The sequence below is a fragment of the Zootermopsis nevadensis genome, unplaced genomic scaffold, assembly GCF_977971745.1.
Source record: "Zootermopsis nevadensis isolate Lab colony 2312 unplaced genomic scaffold, Znev_1.0 Znev_ptg000019l, whole genome shotgun sequence".
Classification (NCBI taxonomy): Eukaryota; Metazoa; Arthropoda; class Insecta; order Blattodea; family Termopsidae; genus Zootermopsis; species Zootermopsis nevadensis.
Window position 1 is genome coordinate 10,435,897 of NW_028259151.1, and position 12,822 is coordinate 10,448,718.

A 12,822-nucleotide genomic window follows, 5' to 3' on the forward strand; every position below is an offset into this window, starting at 1 on the left:
CTCATTATAACATTACTTTTAAGACAGATTTCAAAGTAAACACGTGTTCGCTAAACAAACGGTTTGCCATATGAACATTTGAATTTCTTCCTTTGTATGAACAACGCATTCTCTGAAGGACCCTCGTTGAATCGGAACGAAACGTGTCGCGTGTTCTCAAGCAGGATTCCATGGCTTCTAATTGAAAGAGAAGTGAAATTCAGAGAGTAAGTAGCCTGAGAAATATAGTTTTGTTTTCATAGTAAATCGAAATGAAACGTGCACAAGGGAACATGCACACAAAGCAAACTATCAGAAGGCTAATGATGATTACGAAGCACCCTGGAATGTAACTCATTTACTTAAACCAACTCTTATCAAATACACTAAAGACAAAAATTCTTCTGATGACGTCAATTCATGGAGTGGAACACAAATATCAGCCCATTCAGGTCCTTACGTGCGGTGTTTTGTTAATATTGAAGAATGGAAGTCAAGTCATTTTCCATCTTTAACCCACTTTCTCGTCCTTATTTTCCTTCTTTCATTTAGAATCCTATTTTCTTACACATATTTTACGTTCCTCCTGTCTTCTATTCTTCGCTTGTGCTTTGACGGAATATTTGTTGTTGTTTTTTTTTTCCTGAAACGCAGAATTAGCCACGTCCATGTTCCTATGTATCCTAATATTGACAGGATTAAGATAAGCAACTGGCAGTGTCTCCGTTGCATCGTTGGTCCCCAAACGCGGAGGAATAACACAGATTGATAACATAAACCGACTTTCGCGGAACAAGCCGCTAGAATGTCTGGAGGCTGTCCAACGCTTCGGCAGACACTTTACCTACCATCTTCAGGGGGAGATTGAGAGGGAAGTTAGGAAACCCTTCTATGCAAATCTGCCAGACGAACGAAACACGAAGAAGGCAGAGCAGGAAAGATCAAGGGAACTTTAGCCACCGCGTAGTTTGGAAAGGAGATGCTGAAATGTGTTCTGACGACCAGGTGATTATGAAGAGGATTGATGAGAAAGTTTAGCTGTTCTTGGATAATGTGGTTGAGTGCGTTAACTTAGAGAGAGAGAGGTTAAATAAAGCCGGTTCCTGTGTATCCGTCCTCACGAGACGAACTTACAGGCCTACATTAACCTCCAGTCGAAAAACCTAAGTAGAACAACATATTAATTATGCTTGAGACAATTCTACGTGAGTGCCAAAAGCAATAGGAGACGGCCTAATGAGGAGGTTTACAATTCTTGTTCTTCGCCGATGTCCAATAGACCAAGGAAGGCGGCGAACATGGGATATCACGAAAACTACCAGAATGTTGGTTGAAAAGCCTAATTGGAGCACAGGCCACTTGAGAGACCCAGGCACAGATGCCAGAATGATACTAACATTGCTTTTAAATATACTCGGTGTGTACTCGATTCATATAGGTCAGATTAAAGTCCAGTGGGAAGATTTGTGATCAATCTTCCATGAAGAGAGGCGAATTTCATTGATTAGCTGAGTTAGCCTGTAAAGAAAGACTCTGATGCATGGAGTAAATTACTCTACATCGCAAGCCGGAGGTCGGTAACACGTCTTTGAAAATTATCTTTAAATGCAATAGAACTAACAAATGTTATTCCTTTTTGTGGAGTGTTCAATGAAGAGATCGTTAAGTGCTGGCAAACTGTAGGTTACCCTCATGAAGTGAATGAAGACGTAGTGTAATCAGAGTTTAGTGAAAGAAGGGCTTAGCACATGTCAGTGACTTCAGCCTCCAGACAGTGAGAAGCCGCGCTAATTATGGAACAAAACTGAACCATGTTTTAAAACAGTGCAGCTCTGATTATGCTGTAATTCGCTCTCATTATGACGCAGAACTCAGCGAATATTTGCGCCATAGTTGGCGAACAATTTTCACTGCAATAAGGGAATATAATAACTATCCCGAAGAATGTAAGCGTCGACAGCGGATACCACGTCCTGAAGAAGACGGATTTTCTCGCTGGAGAAACAATAAGGACAGGGGCGAAAGAAAACAGCAAATCTCAGACGAATTCACGAAGGGACGTTCTTTGAAAAGCTTCCCTTGGTACGTGTTAGGTTTCCCTCCTGCATATTTAACTAGACATGCAGCACGAATGAAATTACGGTTACAAGTGCTGCATTCTAGTGTCAAGAACATATAACAACAGAAATTAATGAGCAAGTGGGGGAGGGGGAGAGAGAGAGAGAGAGAGAGAGAGAAGAGAGAGAGAAGAGAGAGAGAGAAGAGAGAGAGAAGAGAGAGAGAGAAGAGAGAGAAGAGAGAGAGAGAAGAGAGAGAGAAGAGAGAGAGGAGAGAGAGAGGAGAGAGAGAGAAGAGAGAGAGAGAGAAGAGAGAGAGGAGAGAGAGAGAGAAGAGAGAGAGATAGAAGAGAGAGAGAGAAGAGAGCGAGAGAAGAATCATCTGAAAAGAACAAAATTAAACCAACGATTTTAAATTGTAAAATGTTACAAACACTGGACTATTTTTGTCTATTTAGCAACGTTTTCCAAATAAATAGACTGTGTAACACCGGAAGTGAGAATGATTTTGAACGATTAACTGAAAGGATATGATACGCGATCGTGGGCTATCAAAATGTAAGCCTGCATTCAGATTTTTATTGGCGAGGCTAAGACCACAAAAAAAATCGGTCACACAGGTCAGTCTCCGAGCCAACATTCAAATCCCAAGCATCCCGAATACGAGCTAGGGGTGTCAACCACAAAATTTAATTCAGTCCGATTAATACATCTGTCATTTCACCCAGCGATGTCATTTTAGTCCAATCTCCCCTGTAACCGACGAGCTGAAGTTATAATACCAATTAATACAGTTGCCTTTCAATGCTTTATTCATGTAATACGAATGTATAGAATGGACTTATCTAGACAGAAAGAGTTGCCGTCTTCCTGAAAAAAAACTTTCGGGTCCATAGAAGAAGAGACTGTTACCTTCCGGAGCAGAAGTTCGTCGAGTTATAAAATCTTACTCCAAGTTCCGCACACGGCCACGTGCAAGACGTCATAAGCGAATTTCACACAAACTTTATTCCGCTTTGCTTGTTCTGTGCTGTGGTTACTCTAGTCCTTCTTACCACGTGTCGATACGCCCGGCCTCGTTTAAATAATCACGTACTCTAATCGTCGATCGTCTACAGGTCCTCGTATCACACTGACAGCCCGTGTCATGTCATTAACATTCCTTGTCTCTGGTCAGTACTTTGCTGTCACTTCTGTGTGTCCTCTCGTTAACAAACACGTAAGACAGCTGTGGTTTCAGCGTGTGGAGCCACTTGTTAGTCCATTCCATTACTTTAAAAAGCCGAGAGTTGTAAAACGCTGTAAGACACATCTTTGCCGTTTCTATTTTGTGTCTCGAATATTCAAAGAAACAAAGCTGCAGGAAGATACTCAGAACAGATAATCTTAATCCGTGAAGAAACTAACTTGATATTTAAGAAGCCGTGGTCTAGACCAGTGATATTCAACCTGGGGTACGCGAGGACATATTTGGGGGTACGTGAAATTTAAAAAATATATATATTATTTTATGATAAACACTGAATAATCAGTAACGTAATTTATTTAATTAATATTAGATGTAGATTATGTAATATGTATAACTTGAATTATACACTAACAACTTTGGGGGTACAAAGTTGAAGAGAAATTATATCTGGGGGTACGCGAAGACATCTTAGGGGGTACGTGAAATTTAAAAAAATATATATTATTTTATGATAAACACTGAATAATCAGTAACGTAATTTATTTAATTTATTTTAGATGTAGATTATATACTACGTATAACTTGAATTATACACTAACAACTTTGGGGGTACAAAGTTGAAGAGAAATTATATCTGGGGGCACGCGAAGACATCTTAGGGGGTACGTGAAATTTAAAAAAAATATATATATTATTTTATGATAAACACTGAATAATCAGTAACGTAATTTATTTAATTAATATTAGATGTAGATTATGTAATATGTATAACTTGAATTATACACTAACAACTTTGGGGGTACAAAGTTGAAGAGAAATTATATCTGGGGGTACGCGAAGACATCTTAGGGGGTACGTGAAATTTAAAAAAATATATATTATTTTATGATAAACACTGAATAATCAGTAATGTAATTTATTTAATTAATATTAGATGTAGATTATGTAATATGTATAACTTGAATTATACACTAACAACTTTGGGGGTACAAAGTTGAAGAGAAATTATATCTGGGGGTAAGCGAAGACATCTTAGGGGGTACGTGAAATTTAAAAAAATATATATTATTTTATGATAAACACTGAATAATCAGTAACGTAATTTATTTAATTAATATTAGATGTAGATTATGTACTATGTATAACTTGAATTATGCACCAACAAATTTGGGGGTACAAAGTTGAAGAGAAATTATATCTGGGGGGTACGCGAACAAAAAAGGTTGAATACCACTGGTATAGACGACGTGTGTGCGGTTTGCATTCTCAAACGAAACCGACAATGGAAACATGAAAGCAACAACGAGTTTTCCGGCAAAATTGAAACATTTGTAACAATTAAATAATATATATATATACATAATCCTATCAATAGCCTCTAATATTAGACAGAGGCAGGATAAGACACGAGTGGCTTGTTGTGTCTTTCAGAATGTTACAAACTGGAAATTAGAACAAATATTTTTAACGTCATCTCAGTTTGTAGGTTAGCTCACTGTTGCTCCAACGTCTTCACGTGAATGTTGATCATCACATGGCGACAGGCTTTTTGTGCATGAGGGGATCTTAGCAGAAGTTTAAAGTGCTAGAGGTTCTTGGTGATGCGATGTCATAAAATAACGGAGAAACTATAAATATGCGTCGACTTAACACGAATTACGCCACTGCCCAATGACGTAATTCGTGTTAAATGGCGCCTCTATATTTGCGATCAGCAAATTTTAAGCTGCGAAGTTCAAATGTCATGGCACAGGGATTCCATTAACGTTAATTGTAATCGATTAGTTAAGGGACATTTCTGCGTCGGGTTCGAATGCTGCTCCATGAGATCAACTTTTCCTCTTAATCTGTGTGAGGTTATTCGTGGTTTTACAGAGTTCCTCAAGGAAGGTAATAGATATTATCGTTAAACAGGCTCCACTATAAGCGATAATCCGATAACTTGATACTACGAGCTTTGGAATAAAAACTCAGGTCTGTCCAGTGACTGAAAATGAACGTCTTCAGGCTTCAGCAACATTTACCAGAAACGAATATAAATAATTATTTATATTCGTTTCAAGGTCCAGCTTCCAGCTGCTTGTAGAAACATTCTAGACCAATGCAACTGCCAAAAATGGTCCACTAATGACAAACTCCATTCCGATATTTGTTATGGGAATGTCGTCTAATCCAAGCATCAATCGATGACTGAAGACATTTTTTTTCAGGTTTTATGTGACAGGATTTTGATACCGTGCCAGGTCGGGTGCACTGAACAAGAGGCGAGAGCCAAATTTAAAATCTATACTAACTGCTCAACAAAATGCAAACCAGAAGTGCCGAGTGCTTGCAGTCGAAGTGAGGTTAGGTTAGGTTACACATCCAGCTGAGCTTATGACCATAGCAAACAAAGGAGGACATAAACATGAGGCGAAACGAGGGAAATCGTACTCGAAGACTTCGACAAAATCAGCTGTTCGTGTCGGCCATCTTGTCACGTCTTGAAACATCCGAACACAGTGACCACGATGAGCTCTATCTGCTTGAGCGGAAGTCTAAATAGATTTAAAAAAAAAAATCTTCGAGGTACGTCATCATTACTACACGCGCCAAAAGACTTTCCACCATTAGCATCGTCTTCAATGACCAGACTTTAGTTTCAATTTGGACTGTGTTCTGATACTTGAGCAAACCTATTTCGCCTTTAGACTTATACAAATTCAATTGCAGATCTAAGAAATCTTGAACTAACCTCCTGGAACATTTTAATATCCAGACACACCTGGGTAATTGTGAAATCTATTTCTGAATCTCCCTTCTATTGTGGTCCTCTGGGGTTGTGACGACGTGTAGCCTTGTACATAATAAATTACCAACTTTCGAAGGAAGTGTAAGACTTGAGGTTCTCACAGCGGTGAGTATGAAGATTTCCGTCTTCTGGGTTGTTGCGCTGTGTAGTCTGGTATTCATCGCCCTGATGACGGAGGCAGTATGACCTCCGAGACGTTGGTTAACATCGACCATACTACACAGCGCAACAACCCAGAAGACAGCAATCTTCATACTCTGATGACGGAGGCAGTATGACCTCTGAAACGTTGGTTAACATCGACCAGACTACACAGCGCAACAACCCAGAAGACAGAAATCTTCATACTCTGATGACGGAGGCAGTATGACCTCTGAAACGTTGGTAAACATCGACCATACTACACAGCGCAACAACCCAGAAGACAGCAATCTTCATACTCTGATGACGGAGGCAGTATGACCTCTGAAACGTTGGTTAACATCGACCAGACTACACAGCGCAACAACCCAGAAGACAGCAATCTTCATACTCTGATGACGGAGGCAGTATGACCTCTGAAACGTTGGTAAACATCGACCAGACTACACAGCGCAACAACCCAGAAGACAGAAATCTTCGAAGGAAGTATTTCCTCCGACGTCCAACCCTGAAATTGGTGGCGACGCGTTCCTGTGAAAGTTGGCAACCACCTACAAGACCACACGGCAGGAGCAGAAACCCAGGGCGTCGTTCAACAACACCTCTTTCCTTCTTCCGTTCGTGGCCTAACTTTCCCTGGCTGGATTGTTCTTTCCGAAGCCAACGCGTACTTACACGCGTGTTCAAGGAAATTCTAGACGACGTCTAATTAAGAATACGTGGCACCAGCCTTCAAAATTTCCCGGCACATGATCGAACACCTACCAGTGGGGCAAGGACACCAGAAACCGATCTGATGTAACAAGAACAGATGCGATGCTGACGACAAAGGAACAGTTAACCAAGAAAGAATTCTTGGGAGACATGGCATGATGTCTAGAGGTGTATACTTTTAGACTGGATCAGCCAATCACAAAATAGGAACAGTAGTCACGCCACTAAACCATCAGCCTGAGTACCTGTGCAACCTCACTATTATAACACCCGCGCATGCGTACTGCCGTATAGTATTTTATAGGTTTGCAGGGAGAGGCGCCAACTCACTCCTGACGTGGAATTCCCTCTCCGTTCCCCAGAAGATGACGTGAACATCGTATGTTCTTGAGGTAACCGGCAAATGAAAGAATAAACGACATATCTCCACTAAATTATCTTGGGAAATGATAAGAACGCAAATACAACAGATAAGACAAAGTAGGTACACAGAGTGGATCTCTTCCAGAGAAGCTGACAGTCGCTAGGCTGTCAAATTAATTACTCACTTGTCGTGAAACCGGGAAAGTTCATTATCATGTTAAGAAGAGTCCGCACTTCGACTCTATACGAAATCAGATTTCACATCCTCACTCAGGAGGACAGAACTCGGAATCCACCTTCGTAACATGGATTCTGTAATTCCGTCCCCCGCTCCACTGCCAAAATTCTGTTTTTATTTGCGTGAATTATGTGATAATTCATTAAGATTAGCCAAGATATGTTTCCTGTCCCCTCAATTATTCGTAATTTACCAAAAATAAGGCGGTCTTGCTGATATGCGGAAACGATTAATGTACAGAAAACAGGACACACTCAATCGGTAGCTCTGTAGCTAAATCAACATGACACAAATTCTAATGTTTATTCCTGGTAGTCCTGTTGGGAACTCGTCCAAGTCTCAGGCCCTGGATAATATTTCGTAACAAGATTATTTTTTTTCAAAGTCGAAGGGTGCCTAATCCCAAAGCTGGAGTATCATCCCTTGCAGACTGTTCGCGATTGCTTATCCGCGGCTACTCCCGCGTATATGAAGGCCTTCTTCTCCATAGGTAACCTGAGGACGCGTCTTGAAAGGAAAATTATTGATTTTACTAACGACTGACAGTGGATTAAGTTGTTGTATCCATGTCTTAAGTAACGTCACTTGTTGACATTCGACGTTAAAATAACACGGAACCAAATTTATTAACATCGACAGCGTTTAGTGGGGTCTTCTTCAAGTCGAGGATCTTTCGTAACGGAACAGGCGCTCAAACTGGACGCAGTATGTAAAAATATGAATCCGCGAGATCTGAGTCGTTGTTGCTATGACAATGCACACTTTCGCGTAGTTCGGGATCGTAGTGACGACGTGGTATTGTGTCTAAGAAACTCCACGGATCTATGACGACGAAAAACGTCACACAGAAAACCACGCGAGCGAGCAGAGGCGTGAGTGAAGGGGGCGGAGCCTAATAGTGGATCGGTTGCATGGATGGGATTCCTTCTTAGTCCAAGACCACCACTGCTCGTCGCTGCTGCTCGAGTAAGCGTCCTCAGCGGATACCGCCAACTACAAATTCACTCGGATCGTCACTGAATCCTCCTAGTGCCTGGGTAAAACTTTCCGTCGGATGGTTTTGTTTCCTGTGGAGAACATTATTGTGTTGTTGGTGTTTTTTTTTGAAATATTTTAGTGAATCGTGGTTTTTAAGTGCAGCAAGTGGTCCGCATTCTGATTTCAACGTGAGGAGTAAAACTTGCGAGAACGCTGTCACTTGAACCCTTCTCCCACCCGCTCAGCGGCAAAAACATTCCCACGTGGTGGCCGTCTTGTTGGTATCACGGAAAGAGTTAAGAAAAATAATCCCGTAGGCCTGTATACACAGGAAAGTGTTCTTCCTTCTCAGAAGAAGTAATTTTAAAATCAACATAAGAAAAGGACGAGAGTTCGATCCTATTCGCAGGAAAAGAAGAAGTCTTCTACGAAAGCAAAGCTGAAGGACACTGTTACAAACTGTCGTCAGTTAATAGAATGTTCATCAGTTCGCTGACGCTGACAGCCGTGATTCTGGCATGTTTCTGCGTTGCCCGTGTGTCGGAAGCTAGTACTACCACGTCGACGCCTTCCTCAGGCGCCGGGACGCAAGCATCATCGCGTCGCGGGAACCATCACCATCACCATCAGGAGACAGAGGACAGTGGCGGCGGGTTCCATTCTGGTCCCATGAAGATTCACAACTTCATATCGACGGACGCTTTGTACGACGGCGAACAGGAGCGCCGGGTTCACTACAACGGCGTCACAGCGAAGGAGACGGCAGTCACGACCCTCGGGGAGGGTAACAGCACGAGGTTAGTCACTTCTTTCATCTCGGATCGTTGGCACTGCCAGAGCTTTACGTAAACTCCAGCTTCTTGACGAACTAAAACCAGGAGATTCAGGAATTCACAGGTTCCAGATCGTGTAGTTCAATTTTGAGATAGTTTATGGCAGTTATGATCAACCTGGGGTACGCGACCCCCGGGGGTACGCGAAATTTAAAAAGAATATATATTATTTTATGATAAACACTGAATAATCAGTAATGAAATTTATTTAATTTATTTTAGATGTAGATTATATACTATGTATAACTTGAATTATACACCAACAACTTTGGGGGTACAAAGTTGAAGAGAAATTATATCTGGGGGTACGCGAAGACATCTTTGGGGGTACGTGAAATTTTAAAAAAAATATATGTTATTTTATGATAAACACTGAATAATCAGTAATGTAATTTATTTAATTTATTTTAGATGTAGATTATATACGATTATAACTTGAATTATACACCAACGACTTTGGGGGTACAAACTTGAAGAGAAATTATATCTGGGGGTACGCGAACAAAAAAGGTCGAATACCACTGGTTTAGGGCATTCCATTAACTTTGGCATCACATGTTCTTCTTCATAATCAGAGCTGTCTGCAATAAATTTGTCACCAGTTGTTATGCAAGCTAATATTAAAATAACATCCCCCCCCCCCAGAAACACACAGACGTGAACAGAGACACGAAAGACCTCATTTGTTTTCCGGTGTCGGTCTTACACATTTGCAACAGCGTTCATCTCCTGATAGGACGTGTCGCATAAACGCAAATAAGGAGAATGCGACATTGAATATCAGGGCCAAGATACGAGGCAGATCTCCCTATCTGGGTCACGAGAACTTCCTTTGAACTTGCAGGCTTACCGGACGTAAGAACGATACTGTGAGGTATAGAGCCACTTGTTCGTAATGAATCGCTTGTTCTGGCTACACACGCGTTACGGAAAGCTGTTCGGTGTGTGGCTGAATGCATGAAACAGTGAGCAGTGACCCTGATGACGTGGTGACGTACGAGTTCTTATCTCGGCCGGAGAAGTCCACCGGTTACGCAACTCTTGGCAGATAACACCAGAGTGCTACTACGTCAGGAATCACCTGAGCGTCTACAGACTGTGAGCCAATGAGAAATCTCTGCACTACAAGTGACGTTCCTCAGTAAAACGTAAGCTACTTCCCGGCAAACAGGGTCTTGTTTGTTCAGCTACATTTTTTCTCGGTACCTCCAGTTTGTTCTTTAATATTGTTCTTAATACTTCCTGAAGCGAGCTGAATTTTCCTGGAAAGCTGCACGGTATCTTCGTCGGTAATTCTTGGGGCCTCATATTTCCGCAATTCTGCAATAACCATCTGCGACAAAACACGGAAGCCTGGGGAAAACAGCGTAAAGAGGGGGCAGACATAGGAGGAGGAATGTCACAAGCTGTGGTGCGGGGGTAATGACCCCTTTCGTTTCCCCCCCCCCCCAAAAAAAAAAAGGTGTAGAATTTCTTCAGTAACCAAGGAAGTATCGGATTCTCAAGGACATCGTCGCAGAGTAATTTCAATATCTGAAGTATATTTTCCGTCCTACACGTTCATCGTGGTGGTCTTATATATGGCACGACTTTTAATTCAATATTCGCAAACTTAACCCTACTGTTAAAACGATCTTGTCAGGTCATCTTTCTGTTTCGAAATCTACGAGGTCTCCCAAGGTCTTCCACCAACATTCACGGCCGGCCGACAATTTTTGTTGTATCTAATCAGCGTATCCAGGGTAACAGAATAGTAACGATTCGGATAAGATAAGTGCATGTGGGGGAAAAATGTCATGTAAGAACATGGTCTGTGCGTTCAAGAGTTCGGAGGAACGGACAGCTAGGACACTGCCGCTGAACGAGGCATCGTTTCCATCAAAAAATGTGTCTGAGCATGTGTAGTGTGTTGCAGGAAACATTTTGCCCCCTTTTAAATATCGACACGATCGGTGGCATTTTCGAACATTGGCCTCGACACTACTCTGGATTTTGCGATCCGAAGGGACCTTGAAACACAAGCACGCGTTAATTCTACAGCGTAAACTTATTTGTAACGGTCATCCAGGGTCGAAATTATGTTGCGTCCACTCTATGACGGGCCGTCTACGTGGTTTCATTCAATTACCAAAGGAATTGTATGAAACTTACAAAATCTCACGTCTTTATTGATAAAAAAAAATCCTTTCGAGACCACGTGGCCTAATTCTGCGGTTAACAGCATTGTAACCTATTATAAATCTATAAGGTAGTATATTTGCGTCATATTGTGAATTAAGTTAATATTTTAATATTTTCCGTCAAATCACAATTTTTAATAAGATGATAAAATATTTAAAATATCATTTCACGTTCCGCATCGAATGATCGATTTACAAATTGGAACGTTTTCTTACGACATGTTTCGGTTATATTTAACCGTCCTCAGGTATAAATTACATTGGTAAATTTTAAAACTGGAATTACAATCTAATTTATACCTGAGGACGGTTAAATATAACCGAAACATGTCGTAAGAAAACGTTCCAATTTGTAAATCGATCATTCGATGCGGAACGTGAAATGATATTTTAAATATTTTTATCATCTTATTAAAAATTGTGATTTGACGAAAAATATTAAAATATTATTCTAAATCGTGTCTAAGTTCATTCATTACAGAGACATCAAGCTATTTTTTGGACAATAGTTTCTCCTTCTCCAAGACTTCTTCTAAACAGATCGACAAATATATCGCATGACATTGAATTTGCTTCTGAAAATAAAATGGCATTCAAACTGGTTAAGGATATAGCAGATAAACAGACATTCTTCAGAAACTTTCGTTGGACCGCCTCCTGGCTGATAGTAGCCGTGTAATGAAGAAAGGTCCTCTGAGTCAAGCTATATCTAGACGCGTACTTCGTTAAATAAATGGTAGTGAGCACGGCAGAAATGAGAAATATTAAAAAAAAAATTCTTAAAACCTGAAGGTAAGAGCCAACTTGGCAAACCTAAGCGTTGGTAAAACGATAATACTGAAATTGATCTTTAAAAAGTCGGCATCAGCTTATGGACTGGATTCGTTTGTAAAATACTTTTCTTACATTTTGTAAAAGTAAAGTAAAGTTTGTCCCACTATACGCCATGTAGGCGTTTGGGGTGAGAGGAGGTATAGCTCCTCTCTTCCTTGACCTCTGCACTAGATGGAGGTGAGTGGTCAGCATCACGCCCCGGCCGGCTTTACCCCCGGGAAAGGACCCCGGTACCCATTGTAGAGGAGGCTGGGTGGGCCCCAGAGCCGGTCTGGATGCAGAGGCTAGAGGAAAAATCCTCTGCCCCCGTCGGGGATTGAACCCCGGTCGTCCAGCCCGTAGCTAGTCACTATACTGACTGAACTATCCCGGCTCTCTTACACTTTGTACATAGTCTAAATTATAATAAGACCATAACTAACTAAACCATGAGGTCCAATAGATACGTTTTCTGTCCTTTTCCTTATTTTACAGGAAGCATAATCCCGCTTGAGAGACTTTGTGGTTTTAAACCATGGACAAAGT

The 12,822-nt window shown here is 41.1% G+C and overlaps 2 protein-coding genes across 4 annotated transcripts in view; one reads left to right on the plus strand and one right to left on the minus strand.

Moving 5' to 3' along the window:
- The window catches only part of LOC110841213 (uncharacterized), a 94,986-nt gene that overhangs the window by 26,845 nt on the left and 55,319 nt on the right, over window positions 1-12,822 (minus strand). The window lies entirely within an intron of this gene.
- Window positions 8,387-12,822, plus strand: part of LOC110841215 (uncharacterized) — a 58,287-nt gene continuing 53,851 nt past the window's right edge. For 2 of the 3 annotated variants that reach the window (XM_087351297.1, XM_087351296.1), the window contains exon 1: window positions 8,387-9,247. In XM_087351297.1, coding sequence (XP_087207423.1) covers window positions 8,928-9,247 — 320 coding nt within the window. In that variant the 5' untranslated portion in view covers window positions 8,387-8,927. The remainder of the gene's footprint in view (window positions 9,248-12,822) is intronic. The other variant, XM_022086528.2, reaches the window with a different exon arrangement.